Below are 27600 nucleotides of genomic sequence, written 5' to 3'. Positions count from 1 at the left end.
CGTATATTTTATCTTTGTATTTATTTTGCTGAACAACATTTGGTTTTGTCTGGCTATCACCACTGGTTGCCAGATTTCATGTACTAGTTCTATCAACCGATGTCTGAGATCAGGCAGAATTTAGATTTCATGATGACGGTGGAGGGTTCCACAATAAAGAGTCGGATCAAAAATCTTCTCCGCTCGCCATCTATCAAATTGAGAAGGAATAAAGATCGGAACCATAAAGAGAATCTCAGTAACAAGGTATGTATCTGGCGTGGATAGGAACAGTAGTAGACTATTATAACCAGCTTGTAGGTTTGCTATCAAACACAACGAGCGACCTTCCAGGCAATATCACGATAATGTTTATATAGGCCTAATTGAAATAGCGTTAATCTACCGGTAAAATTAAATGATCAGTACATTGCTTTCCAGAGGAAATAATTGTCTGGCTCCTCATAGAGTCCAGAAACATTACATATTTAGAGAAGTGTGTCACTGATCATAAACCTGAACCTGAACATTGCATGCAGGCTTATTCCCCCTTGCAGCAACAACCCCGTGGAGGTTGTTCGTAGCATAAATCCTCATCCCTCATAGTAGCCTAGTCCTGCAGTTAACTCCATATATCTTCATGTTGAAGTAATTGGTTATAACTAGTATATTACTGTCCCAATTGCAGTTACAGTGATTCCTATGGACAAAGGCTAGGATATTTACAACTGTAAGTTGATTATATAGGAGAACTGTTCCCTAGTGTTGCTCCCTTAGTGTTGACGTGAGAAAATGGCATGTGACACACATGGCATGTGACACCTACCTCTCACAGACAGCTGTGATCCTTCCATTCACATGTAGGCTACAAGCTATCTGTGTTTTCTCTCTCACAAAGGCACACACGTGAAGTGTGCCTGACAGAACCCCCTACAAAGCAATAAAGGAAAAAAAACATTAGCCAAGTTCAGTTCTAACATTTTTTTATGTATTTTATTTAACCTTTATTTAACTAGGCAAGTCAGTTAAGAACAAATTCTTATTTACAATGACGGCCTATCAAAAGGCAAAAGGCCTCCAGGGGCTGGGATTTAAAATATAATTTTTAAATAAAAATATGGACTACTTAAACAACACTACATAAAGAGAGACCTACATAGCATGGTAGCAACACAACATGACAACAATATGGTAGCAACACAACATGGCAGCATCACAACTTGGTAGCAGCACAAAACATGGTACAAACATCATTGGGCACAGACAACAGCACAAAGGGCAAGAAGGTAGAGACAACAATACATCACACATACATCACGCAAAGCAGCCACAACTGTCAGTAAGTGTCCATGATTGAGTCTTTAAATGAAGAGATTGAGATAGAACTGTCCAGTTTGATTGATTGTTGGCTAAATCTCCATCTGTGACAATAATACTGTACATTTGAAGTTTAAGTCCAAGAATGTAATCAATATGACAAGGTTTCATGTATAGTAAATACAATTTTATTTGTAGGTGTAGACTAACAGTGAAATGCTTACTTACTGGTCCTTTCCAAATAAAATTTATTTTGACACATGCACCGTACACAGCAGGTGTAGACCACCGGGTAGCCAATAAATACTGACATGAGGACTAAATACACAGTGAATAACAATAAAGAGTAAAAATAACATGACTATATAGGGAGTAACACTATTGAATCAATTTGCAAGGGTACGAGGTAATTGAGGTAGCTACACTATATATACAAAAATATGTGGACAAGCCTTTCAAATTAGTGGATTTGGCTATTTCAGCCACACCTGTTGCCGACAGGTGTGTAAAATCGAGCACACAGCCAGGCAATTTCCATAAACAAACATTGGCAGTAGAATGGCCCATACTGAAGAGCTCAGTGACATTCAACGTGGCACCGTCATAGGATGCCACCTTTCCAACAAGTCAGTGTGTAAAATTTCTGCCCTGTCAAAGCTGCCCCTGTAAACGTCTAAATAGATACAAATCCTTAGTAATCTACACAAAATACCCCATAATGACAAAGCAGGTTTTCAGAAATGTTTGCAAATGTATAAAAAAAATAAAAAAAATAAATACCTTATTTACATAAGTTTTCAGACCCTTTGCTATGAAACTTGAAATTGAGCTCAGGTGCATCCTGTTTTCATTGATCATCCTTGAGATGTTTCTACAACTTGATTGGAATCCACCTGTGGTACATTCAATTGATCGGACATGATTTGGAAAGGCACACACCTGTCTATGTAAGGTCCCATAGTTGACTGTGCATGTCAGACCAAAAACCAAGGTAAGAGGTCGAAGGAATTCTTCGTAGAGCTCCGAGACAGGATTGTGTCGAGGCACAGATCTGGGGAAGGGTACCAAACAATTTCTGCAGCATTGAAGGTCCCCAAGAACACAGTGGCTTCCATCATTCTTAAATGGAAGAAGTTTTGAACCACCAAGACTCTTCCTAGAGATGGCCTCCCGGCCAAACGGAGCAATCGGGGGAGAAGGGCCTTGTTTAGGGAGGTGACCAAGAACCCGATGGTCACTGACAGAGCTCTAGAGTTCCTCTGTGGAGATGGGAGAGAACCTTCCAGAATGACATCCATCTCTGCAGCACTCCACCAATCATGCTTTTATGGCAGAGCGGCCAGACGGAAGCCACTTCTCATTAAAAGGCACATGACAGCCCGCTTGGAGTTTCCCAAAAGGCACCTAAAGACTCTCAGACCATGAGAAACAAGATTCTCTGGTCTGATGAAACCAAGATTGAACTCTTTGGCCTGAATGACAAGCGTCACTTCTGGAGGAAACCTGGCACCATCCCTACGGTGAAGCATAGTGGTGGCAGTATCATGTTGTGGGGATGTTTTTCAGCGGCAGGGCCTGGGAGAGTAGTCAGGATCGAGGCAAAGATGAATGGAGCAAAGTACAGAGGGATCCTTGATGAAAACCATCTCCAGAGCGCCTCAGACTTGGGTGAAGATTCACCTTCCAATAGGACAATGACTCTAAGCACACAGCCAAGACAATGCAGGAGTGGCATCGGGACAAGTCTCTGAATGTCCTTGAATGGCCCAGCCACAGCCCGGACTTCAACCCGATCAAACATCTCTGGAGAGACCTGAAAATATTTGTGCAGCGACATTCCCCATCCAACCTGACAGAGCTTGAGAGGATCTGCAGAGAAGAATGAGAGAAATTCCCCAAATACAGGTCTGCCAAGCTTGTAGCGTCATACTCAAGATAACTCGAGGCTGTAATCGCTGCCAAAGGTGCTTCAACAAAGTACTGAGTAAAGGGTCTGAATACTTATTTAAATGTGATATTATTTTTTTAAATTTGTAATAAATTAGCAAACATTTCTAAAAAACAGTTTTTTGCTTTGTCATTATGGAGTATTGTGTGTAGATTGATGAGGAAAAAAACGTTTTATTCAATTTTAGAATAAGGCTGTAACCTAACAAAATGTGGAAAAAGTCAAGGGGTCTGAATTCTTTCCGAAGGCACAGTATGTAGGGGTAAAGTGAATAGGCAACAGAATAGATAAAAGACTGAGCTGTAGCAGCAGCATATGTGGAGCAGTAACAGCAGTGTGTGTGTGTGTGTGTGTGTGGTGTGTGTGTGTGTGTGTGTGTGTGTGTGTGTGTGTGTGTGTGTGTGTGTGTGTGTGTGTGTGTGTGTGTGTGTGTGTGTGTGTGTGTGTGTGTGTGTGTGTGTGTGTGTGTGTTGGGGTTTGAGTGTTGGGGTGTGAGTGTGTGGGTAGAGACTAGAGGTCGACCGATTATGATTTTTCAACACCGATACCGATTATTGGAGGACCTAAAAAGCCGATACTGATCGGCCAATTTTTTTATTTATTTATTTGTAATAATGACAATTACAACAATACTGAATGAACACTTATTTTAACTTAATACATAAATAAAAATCAATTTAGCCTCAAATAAATAATGAAACATGTTAAATTTGGTTTAAATAATGCAAAAACACAGTGTTGGAGAAGAAAGTAAGTGCAATATGTGCCATGTAAGAAAGCTAACTTTTAAGTTCCTTGCTCAGAACATGAGAACATATGAAAGCTGGTGGTTCCTTTTAACACGAGTCTTCAATATTCCCAGTTAAGAAGTTTTAGGTTGTCATTATTATAGGAATTATGACACATTGACTATTTCTCTCTATACCATTTGTATTTCATATACCTTTGACTATTGGATGTTCTTATAGGCACTTTAGTATTGCCAGCCTAATCATGGGAGTTGATAGGCTTGAATTCATAAACAGAGCTGTGGGTCAAGCATTGCTAAGAGCTGCTGGCAAACGCAGTAAAGTGCTGTTTGAATGAATGCTTACGAGCGTGCTGCTGCCTACCACCGCTCAGTCAGACTGCTCTATCAAATATCAAATCATAGATTTAATTATAATATAATAAACACACAGAAATACGAGTCTGTTAAGGCTGTGTAAGGGAGGCGAAGTCAGGTGCAGGAGAGCAGAGTAGAGTAAACAGGCGCACTTTTATTCCGGTCCAAAAATAGGCACAAAATGCCATCTAAGTGCCCAAAAACACGGAACAATAAACAAAAGTATAGCACGTGAACATCAAAATCAAATCAAGTTTATTTTATATAGCCCTTCGTACATCAGCTAATATCTCGAAGTGCTGTACAGAAACCCAGCCTAAAACCCCAAACAGCAAGCAATGCAGGTGTAGAAGCACGGTGGCTGGGAAAAACTCCCTAGAAAGGCCAAAATCTAGGAAGAAACCTAGAGAGGAACCAGGCTATGAGGGGTGGCCAGTCCTCTTCTGGCTGTGCCGGGTGGAGATTATAACAGAACATGGCCAAGATGTTCAAAATGTTCATAAATGACCAGCATGGTCAAATAATAATCAGGAATAAATGTCAGTTGGCTTTTCATAGCCGATCATTAAGAGTTGAAAACAGCAGGTCTGGGGCAGGTAGCACGTCCGGTGGACAGGTCAGGGTTCCATAACCGCAGGCAGAACAGTTGAAACTGGAACAGCAGCAAGGCCAGGTGGACTGGGGACAGCAAGGAGTCATCATGCCCGGTCGTCCTGACGCATGGTCCTAGGGCTCAGGTCCTCCGAGAGAGAGAAAGAAAGAGAGAAGGAGAGAATTAGAGAGAGCATACTTAAATTCACACAGGACAGTGGATAAGACAGGAGAAGTACTCCAGATATAACCAACTGACCCTAGCCCCCCGACACATAAACTACTGCAGCATAAATACTGGAGGCTGAGACAGGAGGGGTCAGGAGACACTGTGGCCCCATCCGATGATACCCCCGGACAGGGCCAAACAGGAAGGATATAACCCCACCCACTTTGCCAAAGCACAGCCCCCGCACCACTAGAGGGATATCTTCAACCACCAACTTACAATCCTGAGACAAGGCCGAGTATAGCCCACAAAGATCTCCACCACAGCACAAACCAAGGGGGGGGCGCCAACCCAGACAGGAAGATCACGTCAGTAACTCAACCCACTCAAGTGACGCACCCCTCCTAGGGACGGCATGAAAGAGCACCAGTAAGTCAGTGACTCAGCCCCTGTAATAGGGTTAGAGGCAGAGAATCCCAGTGGAGAGAGGGGAACCGGCCAGGCAGAGACAGCAAGGGCGGTTCGAACATACACCATTAACAATAAACAATTACACACAAAGACATGCAGGGGAACGGAGGACTAAATACATGTAGTGTGATTATGGAATGAAAAGCAGGTGTGTATGAAACAAGACAAAACAAATGGATATATGATAAATGGAGCGGCGATGGCTAGAAAGCCGGTGACGTCGATCGCCGAACGCCGCCCGAACAAGGAGAGGAGCCGACTTCGGCGGAAGTCGTGACAGAGCCTTTGGCCATTAATATGGTCAAATCCTGAAACTATCATTTCGAAAACAAAATGTTTATTCTTAGGGTGAAATACAGAACCGTTCCGTATGTTATCGAACGGGTGGCAACCCTAAGTGTAAATATTGCTGTTACATTGCACGACCTTCAATGTTATGTCATAAATATGTAAAATTCTGGCAAATTAATTACGGTCTTTGTTAGGAAGAAATGGTCTTCACACAGTTCGCAACGAGCCAGGCGGCTCAAACTGCTGCATATACCCTGACTCTGCTTGCACTGAACGCAAGAGAAGTGACAATTTCTCTAGTTAATATTGCCTGCTAACATGCATTTCTTTTACCAAAATATGCAGGTTTAAAAAATATATACTTTTGTGTATTGATTTTAAGAAAGGCATTGATGTTTATAATTAGGCATATTATGTGTACCAAACAGGTGCTGTTAGATTACAATATAACTTTCTGACCGTTTGGAATGACGTAAACGACACTAAATACATTATAAGCGTACCAGACAGTGGAGGCTCCTCAGAGGAGGAAAAGGAGGACCAAATATAAAAATAGTGAAAGATTTGAGATAAAACTATATTAAATATATTCACATCACCAAATAATTGATTAAAACACACCATTTTGCAATGAGGGTAGCACCATGGTGTAGCTGGAGGACAGCTAGCTTCTGTCCTCCAACATTGACTTCAATACAAACCTAGGAAGCTCACTGTTCTCACCCCATCCATATACTTACACAGAAATTATAACAACTTCGGGAGGACGTCCTCCAACCTATCAGAGCTCTTGCAGCACGAACTGACATGTTTTCCACTCAATAAAAGGATCAGAGAATTAATCTAGTACTGAAAGCATAAGCTACAGCTAGCTAGCACTGAAGTACATAAAATGTGTTGAGTAGTTGACTCAAAGAGAGAGAAAGACAATAGTAAAACTTTTTTTTTAACAAATACATTTCTTCAAAAATGAAGGAGAAGCAAGAGAGCTTTGTTTTGTAGTATTTTTTTCCCACTTTCACTTACTTAGCTAGCATCGAATGCAGCTGGTTAATTTAGCCTACTCAAACATCCGGCTCAAAATGAGAGGGATGCTATGTTAGCTAGCTGGCTATGGCTATCCAGCACTGGAACTGTACACACTGTACTGCGTGATTGTAGCTGGTTTACTAATGCGTTAGTTGTAGTAGTTATGTTGACTCTGACATTAGATAATATGGTGACAACGATGTAGTGTAGTGGTTAGCGACCATCATATGAAGGTTTGGCTTGGAAAGTTTTTTTTCTCCTGGTCACAGACAGCTGGTGAGTTGTGCACTGAAGTCCACAAGCGAAGGGAAAAGGTGAAATGAGAAGGTGTTTGTATGTGGCTGCTATGAAAGTTAACTGTGTTTGCGTGTAATCGGGTTGTATTCATTGCGCCAATTCTGTTGAAAAATGTAATCAAACGGAAGCAAACAGAACGAGACAGGGATAAACATACCTGAATTTGTCCAATAGAAACTCTTGTTTGCAACTGTTGGACTAATGATTACACCCTAGATCAGGTAGATGCAGGCAAGAGTGTGCAAGGCGGTCTTGAATGTGTCAATGTCTGTCACCTTGATCACTCAAAATTATCTCGACCTGTGCACCTACAATGTAAACTTTAATTCATAGGGTAGGTTGTAGCAACCTCATGATGGGTATAGGGAAAATTCTAGTATCATGTAGTTGCCTAAACCTATCAATGTTACATTGAACTGGTTGAATGGAATATGATTTACTGTCATCCAATATGATGTAATAGAAATAAGGCCATGCTCATAAAATAAAGTTATCCTCCCCCATCTTAAATGGCACCTACCACCACTGGTACCAGAGAGTTTGTTGTAACGCTTTTTTGCTAAGCCTTTATTACAGCAAAGACTAAAACCAGTCACGTTCATTCGTGAATGCAATTTCCGAAATGGAACGGTTTATTTATTGTTTAAGCTAGTTATTCAAGGCTCGCTCTATTTCATTTTAAAACAAATGCTTGATTTGCATTTCAAATCATAAATGAGTTGTATGCTGTGTGATGATATGAACGAATGAATGATTGATCCCATATCCTATATACTGTAAGTATTAAAATTTAGGCCTAAGTAAGTTAAGGTATTAAGACTAAACAGGAGGTGCTCTTAGGCCTTCAGCTCTATTGTGGTTATACAAAGCTGCTTTACTAAGCCTACTAATGATAATGACATTACTTATTATAATAATGATGATCCTAATAGTAATAAAACAATGAGAAGGATATCAAGAAAAAGGAGCGTTATTATATTTCGGACAATTTGGAACAGTGTAAATAACATAATAATGATAAATAATACCAGAGGCTGTTCTAACAAAAAAAAAAGTTTAAAGCCTTGATTACAGCAAAGCAAAGTTTAAAAACAGCCGAATCTGTGAAATTGTTTACTTGACAATGGAATTGGTGCTCATGGAATCAGTAGGCTATTAAACAAATGCTTAAACAGGCAATAGAAGCAGGATCTGTCTTATTTCTGTAGATATACACTACCGTTCAACAGTTTGGGGTCACTTAGAAATGTCCTTGTTTTCCATGAAAACATACATGAAATTAGTTGCAAAATGAATAGGAAATATAGTCAAGACGTTGACAAGGTTATAAATAATGATTTTTAATTGAAATAATAATTTTGTCCTTCAAACTTTGCTTTCGTCAAATAATCCTCCATTTGCAGCAATTACAGCCTTGCAGACCTTTGGCATTCTAGTTGTCAATTTGTTGAGGTAATCTGAAGAGATTTCACCCCATGCTTCCTGAAGCACCTCCCACAAGTTGGATTGGCTTGATTGCCACTTATTTCGTACCATACGTTCCAGCTGCTCCCACAACAGCTCAATAGGGTTGAGATCCGGTGACTGTGCTGGCCATTCCATTATAGACAGAATACCAGCTGACTGCTTCTTCCTTAAATAGTTCTTGCATAGTTTGGAGTTGTGCTTTGGGGCATTGTCCTGTTGTAGGTACCACGTTTAAGGTAAGACCCAGGTGCAGACAGTGTCGAAATAACAAAGGTTTATTATTCGAACAGGGACAGGCAAAAGGACAGGTTAAGGGCAGGCAAAAGTCAGTAATCCAGATAGGTGGGGCAAAGGTACAGGACGACAGGCAGGCTCAGGGTCAGGGCAGGCAGGAATGGTCAAAACCAGGAAACAAGAAAACAGGAACTATAGCAAGGACAGGAGAAAGGGAAAAAACGCTGGTAGGCTTGACGAACAAAACGAACTGGCAACAGACAAACAGAGAACACAGGAATAAATACACAGGGGATAATGGGGAAGATGGGCAACACCTGGAGGGGGGTGGAGACAATCACAACGACAGGTGAAACAGATCAGGAGGAAATTGGCTCCAATTAAGCCCGTCCACTGGGTATGGCATGGCGTTGCAAAATGGAGTGATAGCCTTCCTTCTTCAAGATTCCTTTTACCCTGTACAAATCTCCCACTTTACCACCACCAAAGCACCCCCAGACCATCACATTGCCTCCACCATGTTTGACAGATGGCGTCAAGCACTCCTTCAGCATCTTTTCATTTTTTCTGCGTCTCACGGTTGTTCTTCTTTGTGATCAGAACACCTCAAACTTAGATTTGTCTTCCCATAACACTTTTTTTCCAATCTTCCTCTGTCCGGTGTCTGTGTTCTTTTGCCCATCTTAATCTTTTCTTTTTATTGGTCAGTCTGAGATATGTCTTTTTCTTTGCAACTCTGCCTAGAAGGCTAGCATCCCAGAGTCGCTTCTTCACTGTTGACATTGAGACTGGTGTTGGGGACTTGTGAGGCGTCTGTTTCTCAAACTAGACACTCTAATGTACTTGTCCTCTTGCTCAGTTGTGCACCGGGGACTCCCACTCCTCTTTCTATTCTGGTTAGAGCCAGTTTGCGCTGTTTTGTGAAGGGAGTAGTGCACCGCGTTGTACGAGATCTTCAGTTTCTTGGCAATTTCTCGCATGGAATAGCCTTCATTTCTCAGAACAAGAATAGACTGACGAGTTTCAGAAGAAAGGTATTTGTTTCTGGCCATTTTGAGCCTGTATTCGAACCCACAAATGCTGATGCTCCAGATACTCAACCAGTCTAAAGAAGGACAGTTTTACTGCTTCTTTAATCAGAACAACAGTTTTCAGCTGTGCTAACATAATTGCAAAAGGGTTTTCAATTAGCCTTTTAAAATGATAAACTTGGATTAGCTACCACAACGTGCCATTGGAACACAGGAGTGATGGTTGCTGATAATGGGCCTCTGTACACCTATGTAGATATTCCATAAAAAATCTGCCATTTCCAGCTACAATAGTCATTTACAACATTAACAATGTCTACACTGTATTTCTGATCAATTTGATGTTATTTTAATGGACAAAAAAATGTGCTTTTCTTTTAAAAAACAAAGACATTTCTAAATAACCCCAAACTTTTGAATGGTGGTATATATGGATGATTTATAAAGCCAGGCACATTTATCAGTTAGGCTGTTGATTATAGATTAAGTTGGGGTTTCCTCTCTACTCACTTTTCTTAGACAATAAGGCAAGGGTTGTTTTCTAGTCTCCTCATTCTGCTGCTGCCTCCGCCACATTGTCCTCAACACCAATATGCTGGTTAACTTTGCTATGATGCCCATAGCAACATGGTCTAGGAAAAGGCGCCAATTCAAAAGCGCACTGATGTGTTTCAGAACCTTGGACAGTGACCACTATCCAACGCGGGAGAAAGCGCATTTGTTATAAAATAATATAATTTTTTATTAGTGTTGCAACAATGTTCTTATGTAATATAACCATATGCAATTTCAGTAGCACTGTGCCATCCCCATGGCCTCCACAATGGATTAGTCCACTCAGACAGGTGTGAATCAGACAGGTGTCTTGTACACCATGATATATACAGTACCAGTTGAAAGTTTGGACACACCTACTCATTCAAGGGTTTTTCTTTATTTTGACTATTTTCTACATTGTAGAATAATAGTGAAGACATCAAAACTATGAAATAACACATATGGAATCATGCAGTAACCAAAAAGGTGTTAAACAAATCAAAATATATTTTACATTTTAGATTATTCAAAGTTGCCACCCTTTGCCTTGATGGCAGCTTTCCACACTCTTGGCACTCTCTCAACTAGCTTCATGAGGAATCCTTTTCCGACAGTGTTGAAGGAGTTCTCACATATGCTGAGCACTCTGCGGTCCAACTCATCCCAAACCATCTCAATTGGGTTGAGGTTGGGTGATTGTGGTCATCTGATATAGCACCCCATCACTCTCCTTGGTCAAATAGTCCTTCCACAGCCTGGAGGTGTTGAAGTCATGCTACTTCTTCCTATTGTCTGTATTTAGTTTCGCTTAATGATATATACATAATATGAGTCATCATCAGCTTTGCTGTGATTGTTTAATTATTGAAGTGAGCTTCATTCATTTGTTTTCTTAGGGTGTAGGCTAATAAGAGGTGATGGAAAGCTTTTGCAGACATAGCCTACTGGCTTAGCGTGAAGCACTCTGGAGTAGGGAGTCAGACAAAACGAATAGGCCACTTTTGTTTGAGTACGAGGGAAGTAAGGAGTGGATTTTCTTGTTATCCTGGGGCTGATTTATTTCTAAGGCAGTGAGTGCAGCTCTAGAAGATTACTGTACCTTGAACCTATAGTAGCATTAGTGTATGGATCCCAAATGACACCCTTTTCCCTCACATAGTGCACTTATTTTGACCATTCCACAGATCTTTGGTCCATAGACCCCCAGTCCTTAACTATTACAAGCCTACCCATAACATGATGCAGCCACCACTGTGCTTGAAGATATGGAGAGTGGTACTCAGTAATGTGTGTATTGGACCAAAAATGTTTTGCTTTACCACATTTGTTACAGTATTATTTTAGTGCCTTGTATGTTTTGGAATATTTGTATTCTGTACAGGCAAGTGTTTCACGATATACCGGTACCACGGTAATATCAAGGGACCAAAACATCATAATACTTATGATAACATTTAGAATACCGTAGTACAGTTTCAGATGACACTACCAAATGTTTCGGCCCTACCATCTACCCTCTGGCGCCTGCTCCCCTATACCTCCATCAGTTTTTAAAATAGAATTTAGCCGTGATAGCGAGCGGGGATGCAGACCCTGTCATTACCTTTGTACATTGGAGCAGCACACAGAGCGAGCAAAGTTGGTACATTGACCTGATATAACCAAGAGCACAGGCCAATCTGAGTAGGCTTTGCAAGTTCGCTGTCACGCTGCAGTGCCAGGGAGGAAAAACGGCTTCGCGACAGGCATGCGTGCTTTACAGCGAAGAAAACGTCTCGTCTCTAGCTCAAATGGTTAAGAAAATATGACCCATACAACCGGAGCTACCGTATTAATACCGGGCCGCTAATTAATAACAAACAATGCCGTTCAGTCATGTTATCTAGCTAGCTAGCAACCTGGTAACTTGGCATTAGATCGAGGCAAATTTGATTGGCACTGGAAGAAAGGAAAAGGGTCTGCTACCACACGCATGTTGATTCAGGCTTCTTCTTCTTCTTTGGACTTTATATGGCAGTTGGCAACCAACGTTAAGGTGCATTACCACTACCCACTTGACTGCAGTGTGGGCCTCTTCATCTTTCAATCACCTACGTGTGTATATGCTCCTAAAAACCAATGAGGAGATGGCACGTGTGTATATGCTCCTAAAAACCAATGAGGAGATGGGAGAGGCAGGACTTGCAGCGTATTAAGCGTCACAAGTAGAACCAAGTTCTGTTTTAGCACCTTGTTGACGCGTGCGAGCGGTGTGGGTACAATGATTGAATAGCATGTATTTGTACATTTATTTTGCAAAGCACGCGACGTGAGCGGTGTGGTCAGCATGTAATGTAAGCCTAAACTATATAAAACAATCTATCTCTTTCTGGTGCTCCTTATATTCTGTTTGGTGCCTAACGTTTTTAAAGTTGGGAACAGTGTGTGTATGTGTTTGTGGGAGAGAGAATGGTATGTGTGTTTATATGAGAGGGGGAGACAGAGAGAGTGTGTGAGGGAGGATGTGTGTGTTACAGCTGGAGAGTAAAGATGGTTTCATGCAGTGTTTTCCCCATACTGCCACAATGACATGCAAATCATTATGCTGAGTGTACAAAACATTAGGAACACCTGCTTTCATTTAGCAAAATACCACACATTTGGCCTGTAGTTTGTGTATGAATTATTTAACAACATGGTATAATGTAATGTGTGTTCCCATTCATTTTATTGTGGGGATATAATAAGCTCTGTGTTATTTATTTTTCAGGTGACATTAGAGAAGGTGCTGGGGATCACAGCATTTGGGAACCGTGCTTTGGCCTGCGACCCTCGCTCCGGACTAGTGGCCTACCCAGCTGGGTGAGTGACCGTGGTGAACACCCGTTACACACCAAAACCACACCCAACAACTGCACCTAATTTGTGCAGAAATCCACAGGAATATGTGACAATGAATGTGGAGTAGTACAGTGAATAGGTTTACTGTGTATGCCTAGTCCTGCACCTCGTTTAAATTCCCACATCTTGTCCTTCTGCTACTTGTGTTCGTTTCTCTTTTGTCTTTCCATGTCATTTCAGCAAGCCATTACACCCACCATATCAGATTATTTAAAAATGGTTTCTGTAGTTAGCATTCCTAAACATTATTTTGTTAAAATAACATTTTGTCTCAGAGAAATTAAGCTAATATTAATTACATTTATTGCATTTTAATGTATAGGATTCAGTAAATACAGTACCCAACATCTGATTTGGACCAAACCTCTTCCTACCAATGGGTAAGAAATGATGAATACCCAAATAAATTCTGAAGCCACCCCATGCAAATCCCACCCCAACAACCAATATAAGGTATCAGTTGTCTATGTTTGACAATTAGGATGAAGCTGCGGCTTGGAGAATTGCTTCTCCAACTATGTAATGTATTCCCTGTGAATCTGCTGATGTTTTATTTTCCTGTTAAGATAAATAAATCCTTCACAGAGTTCAAGTAACAGACACATCTCAACATCAACTGTCCAGAGGAGACTGTGTGAATCAGGCCTTCATGGTCAAATTGCTGCAAAGAAACCACTCCTAAAGGACACCGATAAGAAGAAGAGACTTGCTTGGGCCAAAAAACATGAGCAAATGACGTTAGACCGGTGGAAATCTGTCCTTTGGTCTGATGAGTCCAAGTTTGAGATTTTTGGTTCCAACCGCTGTGTCTTTGTGAGATACAGAGTAGGTGAATGGATGATCTCTGCATGTGGTTCCCACCGTGAAGCATGGAGGAGGAGGTGTGATGGTGTGGGGGAACTTGGTGACACTGTCGGAATTTATTTAGAATTCAAGGCACACTTAACCAGCATGGCTACCACAGAATTCTGCAGCGATTCGCCATCCCATCTGGTTTGCGCTTAGTGGGACTATCATTTGTTTTTCATCAGGACAATGACCCAACACACCTCCAGGCTGTGTAAGAGCTATTTGACCAAGAAGGATAATGATGGAGTGCTGCATCAGATAACCTGGCCTCCACAATCACCCGACCTCAACCCAATTGAAATGGTTTGGGATGAGGTTGACCGCAGAGTGATGGAAAAGCAGCCAACAAGTGCTCAGCTTATGTTGGAACTCCTTCAAGACTCTTGGAAAAGCATTCCAGGTGAAGCTGGTTGAGAGAATGCCAAGAGTGTGCAAAGCTGTCATCAAGGCAAAGGGTGGCTACTTTGAAGAATCTAAAATATATTTTGATTTGTTTAACACTTTTTTTGTTTACTACATATGTGTTATTTCATAGTTTTGATGTCTTCACTATTATTCTACACTGTAGAAAACAGTAAAAATAAAGAAAAACCCTTGAATGAGTAGGTGTGTCCAAACTTTTGACTGGTACTGGATGTGCCTGTGCACAGCTACACAAATTACATCTTGGCAAAAGCTATTAATTAATTAAAGATGAACTGGTCTGGTCCCCATAGATGTGTCCCTTTTTATGAGTAAAACATTAGGCTATGTAGAAATGGTTTACTAGCTCTACCTGCTCATATTCTTCAGAATATGAGATTTTTCTATTTATACAATACTTGGTCTGATTGGCTAGCATCCTGTCCAAGGGGGTGTACTTGTAGCCTACATCAAGCTGCTTTAGGCTGCAGAAACAGGAGATTGTCTATGCCAAGCCTTACTCTAGTCTGTCTGAAGTGTTGTTGTAGTAGTAAGTAGCCTTATATCATTGTGGGACTGTTCCATTCTACTGGCACATGATGTTATGTGGTTTCATAACGGATAGGCCCCCAGGGCCGGCTGGTTTTATCATCAAGACAAACATCCATACAGCACAGTCATCTATGTGGGTATTGGGAAACTGGAATATCAGGATCCCAATTTGTTGAATGCTGAGTGTGTGACGAGGGAGGATATTTGTTTGATTTACAATGGCTTTGTTGTACAACTAGTTTTGTCTATGATGACTGAAGGATATCAGCATTTGCTGCAAATGTCTTAAATTACACCTTTACATACCTCTTTATTGTTAGAACATTTATGGCAGAACCTGAATGCAGCACACTTTAGGTCAATTTCCATTGTGCTATATATACAGTGCAACCTAGAATGATGGGTGCGTTCGTAAATTCACTCTGGCTATCTACTCCAATTTCGGAGCGCTCTCGTCTGAGTGTGCCAGAGCGCAGAATAACTGATGAATTTACGAACGCTCAACACCCATTGAATATGCCCACTGTCAGTAAACGTTGGCAAGAAAGCATAATGAAATTGTTGCCAGCGGTAGTACAGTTGCAGTCACCAACGCTCTGGATAACATGAAAACAGCCTAACCAGCTCTGCTAGGGGGAGCTGGTTAGGATGGAGCAAATGGCACTCCAGTGTGAATCTACGAACACACCCGATCCGATATGTGCGATTATTGAACAGGATAGTACTGTATGGGGTTTGAATGAATGTATGGCTGGGTCCTCTGAAGCAGCATCTGTCGTGTATTGGTTAATTTGGATCCTTTTGCCGAAGCAGCAGCTATTCTTCCTGGGATCCACACAAAAACATAAAACATGACGAGTAACAAAACACTGATAGACAACAGTCTCACATTTCAATACAATGATTGTGTGTGTGCTTGTGTTTGTGTGTCATTTCACAATCCCTAATGTGCCATGAGATGTTTTATCATTTAAAAAAAAATCTAATATAGCTTTTTGCTTGAGTAATGGGAGATGGAAGGGAGTTCCATGTGATCATCGCTCCGTATAATACTGTGCATTGCCTTGCCGCAAATGTATTTTGGACTTGGGGACTGTGGAGAGACCTCTGATGGCATGTCTAGTGATGTGGAATAAATGTCCTCAGTGAGAATTAAATGTCCTACTGCTGGATAAATCTAACATGCATGAATAGATGTGTGCCACAGACCCTCGTCCTGACCGCACCGCACTGCAGCAAACTGGGTCAGTAGTAGCACTGTGTGTGTGGGGGGGGGGGGGTGCGTATGTGTGAGGGGAATACTCCTTAGACCACTCTGCTCCGGAGAAGAGGAGTGGGCTCTGCTCTGCCTCTGTGCTGCATTGCAGCTCTCTGCTGGAGGGTCTTACTACAGCCTGAGCCTTTGTAACTGCAAGCTTGCAAACAAGCCTGCTGTATTCTCAGAAGGATTCCGTAAAGACTTAAGGCGATGGACGGACAAAAAAATCAATGTAGAGGAGAATACAAAAATGCAGCTCAAATTAATGCTTCGACTACTAAGAATAGCTTAAATCCTGAGGCAGTAAATATTTGGCTCCCATGAGCTCTCACTTGCTCTTTATCAAGACTACTGTACAGTATGTCACTCTTCTGTAGTCTCTCTTATTGGTTCACTTAGAAAAGAAAAGCTGCACCCTCGCATGGCTCCGATGCGATACATTTAATAGATGCCAACGTTTGGACAGCTACAGTATGCTGCCTTCGGGGTTTCAGCGGATTTAAGCAGCATAGCTGGCGCTGAGCTCAGGGAAGCACTAGATATCACCGTCATTGTTAGCCACTTACTCTGGCCGTACTGGGCAGACAGGACAGGAAACTTGCAGTACGGCAGATTAACAACGAGGTCGTCCAGTCTGTCTCAGCATGAACAGAGGATGAGAAATAAGACAGGATCAGCATGGGGGGAGGGGTAGGGTCTGGAGTGGACTGGCAGATTGGAGGGTGGTCTCTGTCTCTCCTCTCTTGGGTTGGAAGGAAACTGATATCTCCTCTTTGTTGACACCACAGACCCTGCGGGGCTTTCTCATCTCAGAGGCTTGACCACCTGTCAGTCTGCTAAACCAACCCACCAGATGGCTGATGGGTGACTGATGATGATGGTAGTGGCCGTGTGGCAATACTTTTACTCAGCCTACCATGAATTAGCCATAGGTATAGGCTCTATTTTTAACTTGTTTTTCAAATGATCTTTGAACGATGGCCTCTCAAATATACCGGTAGGCCCAATGTAGGCAACACATTCTGAAGGTGCCTATAACTTAACCTGTCAGATAAGTCAATATTTTATTTATATTGCTTTGAAGTCAGAATACTTTCACAAGATTATGTGCTTGCTACCATGTTGGACAACAATAGTTTTATTGCTGTGAAAGTACAGTACCAGTCAAACGTTTGGACACAACTTTCACACTCATTCAAGGGTTTTTCTTTATTTCGACTGTTTTCTACATTGTAGAATAATAGGGAAGATATCAAAACTATGAAATAACACATATGGAATCATGTAGTAACCAAAAAATGTTAAACAAATCAAAATATATTTTAAATTCTTCAAAGTAGCCACCCTTTGCCTTGATGACAGCTATGCACACTCTTGGCATTCTCTCAACCAGCTTCACCTGGAATGCTTTTCCAACAGTCTTGAAGGAGTTCCAACATATGCTGAGCACTTGTTGGCTGCTTTTTCTTCACTCTGCGGTCCAACTCAATCCAAACCATCTCAATTGGGTTGAGGTTGGGTGATTGTGGAGGCCAGGTCATCTGATGCAGCACTCCATCATTCTCCTTCTTGATCAAATAGCTCTTACACAGCCTGGAGGTGTGTTGGATCATTGTCCTGTTGAAAAACAAATGATAGTCCCACTAAGGGCAAACCAGATGGGATGGCGTATCGCTGCAGAATGCTGTGGTAGCCATGCTGGTTAAGTGTGCCTTGAATTCTAAATAAATCCTGACAGTGTCACCAGCAAAGTACCCCCACAACATCACACCACCTCCTCCATGTTTCACGGTGGGAACCACACATGCAGAGATCATCCGTTCACCTACTCTGCGTCTCACAAAGACACGGCTGTTGGAACCGAAAATCTCAAATTTGGACTCATCAGACCAAAGGACAGATTTCCACCGGTCTAACGTCCATTGCTCATGTTTTTTGGCCCAAGCAAGTCTCTTCTTCTTATTGGTGTCCTGTTAGTAGTGGTTTCTTTGCAGCAATTTGACCATGAAGGCCTTATTCACGCAGTCTCCTCTGGACAGTTGATGTTGAGATGTGTCTGTTACTTGAACTCTGTGAAGCATTTATTTGGGCTGCAATTTCTGAGTCTGGTAACTCTAATGAATTTGTCCTCTGCAGCAGAGGTAGCTCTGCGTCTTCCTTTCCTGTGGCGGGCCTCATGAGAGCCAGTTTCATCATAGCGCTTGATGGTTTTTGTAACTGCACTTGAGGAAACTTTCTAAGTTCTTGAAATGTACCACGTTGACTGATCTTCATGTCTGTAATGATGGACTGTTGTTTCTCTTTGCTTATTTGAGCTGTTCTTGCCGTAATATGGACTTGGTCTTTTACCAAATAGGGCTATCTTCTGTATACCACCCCTACCTTGTCACAACACAACTAATTGGCTCAAATGCAGTAAGAAGGAAAGAAATTCCACTTTTAACAAGGCACACCTGTTAATTGAAATGCATTCCAGGTGACTACCTCATAAAGCTGGTTGCGAGAATGCCAAGAGTGTGCAAAGCTGTCATGAAGGCAAAGGGTGGCTACTTCGAAGAATCGCAAATATTAGATATATTTTGATTTGTTAAATAACTTTTTGTTACTGCATGATTCCATATATGTTATTTCATAGTTTTGATGTCATCACTATTATTCTACAATGTAGAAAATAGTGAAAATAAAGAAAAACCCTTGAATGAGTAGGTGTGTCCAAACTTTAGACTGGTACTGTATGTGTCCCAAATAGCACCCTATATGGTGTTTAACTATTGATCAGGGCACATAGTGCACTCCTTTTGACCAGAGCTCTATATAGGGTGACAGACGGGATACATCCAATGTCTGCATGGTAGTGTTCTTTTCTAGTTGGGGAAAACATGCTTCGTCTGACGAAAGCACAAGACCTTTCGTAATGCTTAGCTTAATTGTAGTCATGTTACTGTAGTCATGTCATTTTGTCTACCAAGCACTCCAGCTTGCAAGGGAGGGAGTGCAGCACATATTCTTCAAGGGATACTGTGAATTTCTGATTCATGGCTTTGCTAATAAATAGCCAACTGTGTTTATTTGACTGTGCTTGCAGACACAGGATGAACAGCAGTGTCTGGGATAGACAAAACAGGATAGCAGTCGACAGTTTGTGCTGGCCTAGTACTGCAGTCTGCCCTGTGTGAAAGAGAACGTGTAGGATTATTTTGCCCGAGAGAGGAAGCTCACCTTTATTACACAACCGTCCTCCTAAGGTCATTGATCTGAACCCTGTTTGTCAATCCCAGCACATTCTCTATATAAATACACTCTCCAATCCAATAATAATGATGTTATAGATAGATGGATAGATATGCTAGATACTAACGACTCAATATTCCACACTTTCTCGCTTCCCCTGTGAACCCCGGTGGAACTGTGGCTGGCGGAAGTATATGGAGTGTTTGTGGTGAGATGAGTAATGGGATATTGAAACATGAGATCATTCCCCTCCCACCCCTGTGGCTCTGGCTTAAGTAATGCCACAGAGTAGACAGCCATGAGGCATTCCTTTACCGCTGACAAAGGCTTTTAAAGCACAAACCAGATGACAGCCAAAGAATTGAAGGAATTGACGTCGTAGTGCACTCACTCAGCAACGTGCAGCTTCTTTTCTAGCTATTGAATGAGATGACAGCACAGCGGACAGGAGTTGTTCTGTGGTGTGGTCTCCCTCCCTCCGGCCCAGCTGGCCTGCATGTCCTGTCTTCCCACAAGTCCTCTGGCTGCTCTCTGAATGTGACACCAGCAAGCAGGCAGCCTAAAACACGATCCGGGGGCCTAGGTAATCAACCACTGACAGAGCTTGTGTCCCAAATAGCACCCTAATCTCTACATTATACTGCACTACTTTAAAGGGCTCTGGTCAAAAGTAGTGTCCTACAAAGGGAATAGGGTGCTATTTGAGATGCAGTCTGCTTCTCTTTCTCTCTCGTTCTCTCTCACTGAAGGCGCTGTTGCGCCTTCTTCACTGCATTGTCTGTGTGGGTGGACCATTTCAGTTTGTCCGTGATGTTTCTACTCTCTGTTCATCATATATGCATAGTCACTTTAACGATACCTACATGTACATACTACCTCAATAAGCCTGACTAACAGGTGTCTGTATATAGCCTTGCTACTCTTTTTTCAAATGTCTTTTTACTGTTGTTTTATTTCTTTACTTACCTACACACACACACACACACACACACAGACCTTTTTTTCCCGCACCATTGGTTAGAGCCTGTAAGTAAGCATTTCACTGTAAGGTCTACACCTGTTGTATTCGGCGCACGTGACAAATAAACTTTGATTTGATTTGATCTTCTCCACTACTGTCCCGTCGATGTGGATAGGGAGGTGCTCTCTGCTGTTTCCTGAAGTCCGCGATCATCTCCTTTGTTTTGTTGACGTTGAGTGAGAAGTTGTTTTCCTGACACCACATTCCGAATGCCCTCACCTCCTCCCTGTAGGCTGTCTCGTCGTTGTTGGTAATCAAGCCTACTACTGTTGTGTCTTCTGTAAACTTGATGATTGAGTTGGAGGCGTGCATGACCACGCGGTCATGGTTGAACAGGGAGTACAGGAGGGGGCTGAGCACGCACCCTTGTGGGGCCCCAGTGTTGAGGATCAGCGAAGTGGAGGTGTTGTTTCCTACCTTTACCACCTGGGGGCGGCCCGTCAAAGTCCGAGACCCAATTCCACAAGGCGGGGTTGAGACCCAGGGCCTCAAGCTTAATGATGAGCTTGAAGGGTACTATGGTGTTGAATGCAGAGCTGTAGTCAATGAACAGCATTCTTACATAGGTATTCCTCTTGTCCAGATTGGATATGGCAATGTGATGGCGATTGCATCGTCTGTGGACCTGTTGGGGCTGTATGCAAACTGAAGTGGGTCTAGGTTGGCAGGTAAGGGGGAGGTGATATGATCATTGATTAGTCTCTCAAAGCACCATGATGACAGAAGTGAGTGCTACGTGGCGATAGTCATTTAGTTCAGTTATTTTTGCCTTCTTGGGTACAGGAACAATGGTGGCCATCTTGGAGCATGTTGGGACAGCAGACTGGGATAGGGAGCGATTGAATATGTCCGTAAACACACCAGCCAGCTGGTCTGCACATGCTCTAAGGACGTGGCTAGGGATGAGATCTGGGCCAGCAGCCTTGCGAGGGTTAACACGTTTAAATGTCTTACTCACGTCGGCCACGGAGAAGGAGAGGGGGGGCCCGCAGTCCTTGGTAGCGGGCCGCGTCGGTGGCACTGTATTAGCCTCAAAGCGGGCAAATAAGGTGTTTATTTTGTCTGGAAGCAAGACGTTGGTGTCCGTGACGTGGCTGGTTTTCTTTTTGTAATCAGTAATTGCCTGTAGACCCTGCCACATATGTCTCGTGTCTAAGCTGTTGAATTGCAACTCCACTTTGTCCCTATACCGACATTTCGCTTGTTTGATTGCCTTGCGGAGGGAAAAACTACACTGTTTATATTTGGCCATATTCCCGGACCTCTTTACATGGTTGAATGCGGTGGTTTGTGCTTTCAGTTTTGAGCGAATGTCGCCATCTATCCACTGTTTCTGGTTAGGGTACGTTCTAATAGTCACAGTGGGTACAACATCTCCAATGCTCTTCCTTATAAACTCACTCACCGAGTCAGCTTATAAATCGATGAGGCTTCGCGGAACATTTCCCAGTCTGCGTGATCAAAACAATCTTGAGGCGTGGATTCCGATTGGTCAGACCAGCGTTGAATGGTTCTAGTCACAGGTACATCCTGTTTGAGTTTCTGCCTATAGGACGGTAGGAGTAAAATGGAGTCGTGGTCAGATTTGCCGAAGGGAGGGCGGGGGAGGGCCTTGTATGCATTGCGGAAGTTAGAGTAGCAGTGGTCCAGTGTATTGCCCGCGTGAGTGCTACAGTCAATGTGCTGATAGAATGTAGGTAGCCTTGTTCTCAAATTAGCTTTGTTAAAAATATGGTTTCCAGTTTACATAGAGTCCAGTGAAGTTCCTTGAGGGCCGTCGAGATATCTGCTTGGGGGGAATATACACGGCTGTGACTATAATCGAAGAGAATTCTCTTGGGAGATAATGTGGTCGGCATTTGATTGTAAAGAATTCTAGGTCAGGTGACCAGAAGGACTTGAGTTCCTGTATGTTGTTATGATTACACCATGAGTCGTTAATCATGAAGCATACACCGCAGCCCTTCTTACCAGAGAGATGTTTGTTTCTGTCGGCGCGACGCATGAAAAAATCCGGTGGCTGTACCGACTCCGACATCATATCCCGAGAGAGCCATGTTTCCGTGAAACAGAGAATGTTACAATCTCTGATGTTTCTCTGGAAGGCAATCCTTGTCCTAATTTCGTTGACCTTTGGTTCTAGAGACTGGACATTGGCGGGTAATTTACTCGGAAGCGGTGTGTGATGTGCACGCCTTTGAAGTCTGACCAGGAGGCCGCTCCGACTCCCTCCCCTATGGCGACGCGTTTTGGGTCGGCCTCTGAGATTAGATCCAATGTCCTGGGTGGTGGTCCGAACAACAGATCCGCTTCGAGAAAGTCGTATTCCTGGTCGTAATGTTGGTAAGTTGACGTCGCTCTTATATCCAATAGTTCTTCCCGGCTGTATGTAATAACACTTCAGATTTTCTGGGCTAACAATGTAAGAAATAATACATAAAAAAACTAAATACTGCATAGTTTCCTAAGGACTCGAAGTGAGGCGACAATCTCTGTCGGCGCCATCTTGGTACCTGTGTATGTATCTAAGGGAATGTGAGTTGCCCCGGGGTTGAGCTGTGCCAGGGTAGACCAAGTCTGCCATGATTGTTGTCTGCCATGAGCTGTTCCCTCCCACCCTCCCTGGCTCCCTCCCTCCCTCTGGCCTTCTCTCTCAGTAGGAGACAGTTCACTGAGGGGCAAAGGACTGAGGAGCATTACTCTATTAAGCATCACACATGCTATGTATCGGGTTTCAGTCACAGTGCCCAGTTTGATTCTTTGGAGACTCTTTAGGAGTGGACTGGGGTAACGTAACTTTTGGCATGTCTGTAGGACCATGCCTCAGCACAGTACAGCATGTTTGGAGACACCTATTAAAGGGAAAATCCACTCAAAAATTATATTTTGGTATTATTTTCATTAGTCCACTGTTGATACAGTCCCAAAATGTTTTGCATGTCAGCAGTTCTTTTCAAGATATTGGACTTTCAAATAAGTGTCACCGGTCACATCTTCATGATGATGCAAAATGCATCGTGAGTGACGAGTTTTAGCAAGTGGAAAATATTCCCAATCCCTTGCTGAATGATAATCGCTACACAATTCCCATTTAATTCAGAAACTTTAGAATGACAAAAGATAAGTATTGTATGTATTTATAAAGCCCTTCTTACATCAACTGATACAGAAACCGAGCCTAAAACCCCAAACAGCAAGCAATGCAGGTGTAGAAGCACGGTAGCTAGGAAAAACTCCCTAGAAAGGCCAGAACCTAGGAAGAAACCTAGAGAGGAACCAGGCTATGAGGGGTGGCCAGTCCTCGTCTGGCTGTGCCGGGTGGAGATTATAACAAAACATGGCCAAGATGTTCAAATGTTCATAGATGACCAGCAGGGTCAAATAATAATAATCACAGTGGTTGTCGAGGGTGCAACAGGTCAGCACCTCAGGAGTAAATGTCAGTTGGCTTTTCATAGCCGATCAATCAGAGTATCTCTACCGCTCCTGCTGTCTCTAGAGAGTTGAAAACAGCAGGTCTGAGACAGGTAGCACGTCTGGTGAACAGGTCAGGGTTCCATAGCCGCAGGCAGAACAGTTGAAACTGGAGCAGCAGCACGGCCAGGTGGACTGGGAACAGCAAGGAGTCATCAGGCCAGGTAGTCCTGAGGCATGGTCCTAGGGCTCAGGGAGGGAGGGAGAGAGGGAGAGAGGGAGAGAGGGAGAGAGGGAGAGAGGGAGTGCGGGATGAGAGAGAGAGCAAGCAGGAGAAATAGAGAGAGAATTAGAGAGAGCATATTTAAATTCACACAGGACACCGGATAAGACAGGAGAAATACTACAGATAAAACAGACTGACACTAGCCCCCCGACACAAACTACTGCAGCATAAATACTGGAGGCTGAGACAGGAGGGGTCGGGAGACACTGTGGCCCCGTCCGACGATACTCCCGGACAGGGCCAAACAGGCAGGATATAACCACACCCACTTTGCCAAAGCACAGCCCCCACACCACTAGAGGGATATCTTCAACCACCAACTTACCATCCTGAGACAAGGCCGAGTATAGCCCACAAAGATCTCCGCCACGGCACCGAATAGGAAGATCACGTCAGGGACTCAACCCACTCAAGTGATGCACCCCTCCTAGGGACGGCAAGGAAGAACACCAGTAAGCCAGTGACTCAGCTCCTGTAATAGGGTTGGAGGCAGAGAATCCCAGTGGAGAGAGGGGAACCGGCCAGGCAGAGACAGCAAGGGCGGTTCGTTGCTCCAGTGCCTTTCCTTTCACCTTCACACTCCTGGTCCAGACTACACTCAATCATAGGACCTACTGAAGAGATGAGCCTTCAATAAAGACTTACAGGTTGAGACCGAGTCTGCGTCTCTCACATGGATAGGCAGACCATTCCATAAAAATGGAGCTCTATAGGAGAAATGGAGCTCTATAGCCTCCAGTATTTTGCTTAGAAATTCTAGGAACAATAAGGAGGCCTGCGTCTTGTGACCGTAGCGTACGTGTAGGTATGTACGGCAGGACCTAATCGGAAAGATAGGTAGGAGCAAGCCCATGTAATGCTTTGTAGGTTAACAGTAAAACTTTGAAATCAGCCCTTGCCTTAAGTAATTCCACAACTAACCCAGATTCAGATCTGGCTAGTGTGCAGTGAGAGGAATGTTGTAGGAATATCTACTTGACTTGCACCGTCAGTGTTTTCAAAACTGAGCTTGATGGGTTTTGCATCATGACGATGTGGCTGGTGACACTTTGCTTCTTGAAAGTCTAATATATTGAAAACTTGACTGCTGACCTGCAAAACATTTTGGGACTATGTCAACAGTGGACTAATAAAAAATGAAAATAAAACATTTTTGATTGGATTTTCCCTTTAACTCTGCGGTATGACAACAGCTTTCCCTCTCTCCTTTTATGGCATTTTCTTTTTTACCTTACAGTTCCAGTGAAAGTACTCTGGAAGAAAAACATTTTGCGTTTACAATTATCTTACTTAGGCCTACTTGCAGACCCCCTAAGATGATCTTTGTCAGCTGCTCTGTGGTAGTTAGGCTACTAGCTTAGCAAACAGTAATATGGTGTGGCTACTGTAGAGTTTCCCATGGTGCACCAGCTTCTTTTGTATTCCTTTCTGTCTGCACAATCTCAATGACGTCATAGTGCCTTTGATTGTATCCCTTGTACACCTGGAGCACTTCAATTCAAAGGCTTTCTCAGCAGCTCTGATGATCACCCCAGTGCTTCGCCCTGACAAGTTGTCAGTGACTGAATATACAAGTCCTCTGAGTGTCCTCTCATCTTCCCTGTTGCCATGTAATAGGATAAAAGGCCATCGTTCCCTTTTAGTCTCTTTTTAGGAGGGTTACCCCACTGGGAGATGAAACAACAAAAGGAAGTACCTTTAAAAGGCAACATGGTGTTTGCTTGGTCATGCTGCTCAGTGCTCACGCATTCACTTACTCCCACACATAGTGACTTTGTAACCGTGCTGTACGCTACTCTGATATTTAACCGGAAAAACTATTAAGTATTTATGTAACTTTATTTTAGTGCGGCTCATGGGTCATTCTTGGCTAGATGCTTGGTAAATGGGAATATCATGTTGTTGATGTTGTTGTCGTGACTCATTCCACACGCTCCACTGTAGCTGTATTGATGTTCACTGCTTACCTAACTTTTCTTTTTAATTAGTTAACTTTTCTTTTTAGCTAGAACTTTGCGGTATGAATTAGGAGTCAACTGCTGAGCCTTGATTGTTGTAGTCATTCCCCTGAGTAGGCATATGACCTCCGTAAGGCGATCAAAGAGGCGAAACAACCGTACAGAGATAAAGTGTAGTCGCAATTCAACGGCTCGGACACGAGACGCATGTGGCAGGGACTTCTGATAATCACGGATTATGAAGGGGAAACCAGCCATGTCGTTGAAACCGACGCCTCACTCGCAGATAAGCTGAACACCTTCTTTGCACCGCTTGGAGGAGAATAACACAGAGCCGCCGACGGAGGCCCCCGCTGCTTACGAGGACTATTGGCTCTTGATCTCCATTGCCGACGTGATTAAGACTCAGGGCCCTGGGACTGAACCGCTCAATTTGCAACTGGGTCCAAGTGGTGAGGGTAGGCAACAACACCTCAGCCATGCTTATCCTCAACACGGGGGCCCCCCAGGGGTGTGTGCTCAGCCCCATCCTGTACTCCCTGTTCACTCATGACTGCGTGGCTACGCACAACTCCAACAGTGGTAGGCCTGATCAACAACGACGAGACAGCCTACAGGGAGGAGGTTAAGTACCCTGGCAGAGTGGTGCCGAGGACAAAACCTCTCCCTCTACGTCAACAAAACAAAGGAGATGATCGTGGACTACAGGAGACAGCAGAGGGAGCACGTCTCATCCACATCGAAGGGGTCGCAGTGGAGAGGGTTAAAAGCTTCAAGTTCCTTGCCGTGCACATCACCAAGGACCTGAAATTGTCCCACCACACTGACACCGTGGTGAAGAAGGCGCAACAGCACCTTCAACCTCAGGAGGCTGAAGAAATTTGGCATGGCCCTCACAATGTTGAACAGCCATCACTAGCCGGCCACTGCCCAGTACTCTGCCTGGCACCTTAGACACTGTCTCTAGCCAGCTACCGCCCGGTACTCTGCCCTTCATTCCAGACTCTGACATTGCCGGTTCTGATTTATTTTTTATATTTTAACTTTTTGAATTGTGTGTGTGTTGCTAAATATCACTGCACCTGCGATAACATCTCCAAATCTGAGTACACCAATAAACTTTGATTAGATTTATTTGGTAGTCTAACCTCTATTCTCCTCTCCCCTGCTTCTTCACTACAGATGTGTGGTGGTGCTGCTGAACCCCAAGAAGAACAAACAGCATCACATCCTTAACAGCTCCAGGTGAGGCTCCGTCGTCATACTGTATGGCTGCTGCCTCC

General features: G+C 43.2%; 1 protein-coding gene across 1 annotated transcript in view; it reads left to right on the top strand.

The window, feature by feature from the left end:
* The first annotated feature begins 129 nt into the window (after positions 1-129).
* The window catches only part of mapkbp1 (mitogen-activated protein kinase binding protein 1), a 72768-nt gene continuing 45297 nt past the window's right edge, over positions 130-27600 (top strand). Inside the window, exons 1-3 of the mRNA XM_039009113.1 lie at positions 130-246; positions 13216-13307; positions 27500-27562. Coding sequence (XP_038865041.1) covers positions 130-246; positions 13216-13307; positions 27500-27562 — 272 coding nt within the window. The remainder of the gene's footprint in view (positions 247-13215; positions 13308-27499; positions 27563-27600) is intronic.

This window comes from Salvelinus namaycush, chromosome 15, assembly GCF_016432855.1.
Source record: "Salvelinus namaycush isolate Seneca chromosome 15, SaNama_1.0, whole genome shotgun sequence".
Taxonomy (NCBI): Eukaryota; Metazoa; Chordata; class Actinopteri; order Salmoniformes; family Salmonidae; genus Salvelinus; species Salvelinus namaycush.
The sequence above is the reverse complement of the archived record's forward strand: the minus strand, read 5'-3'. Positions and strand labels throughout refer to the sequence as shown.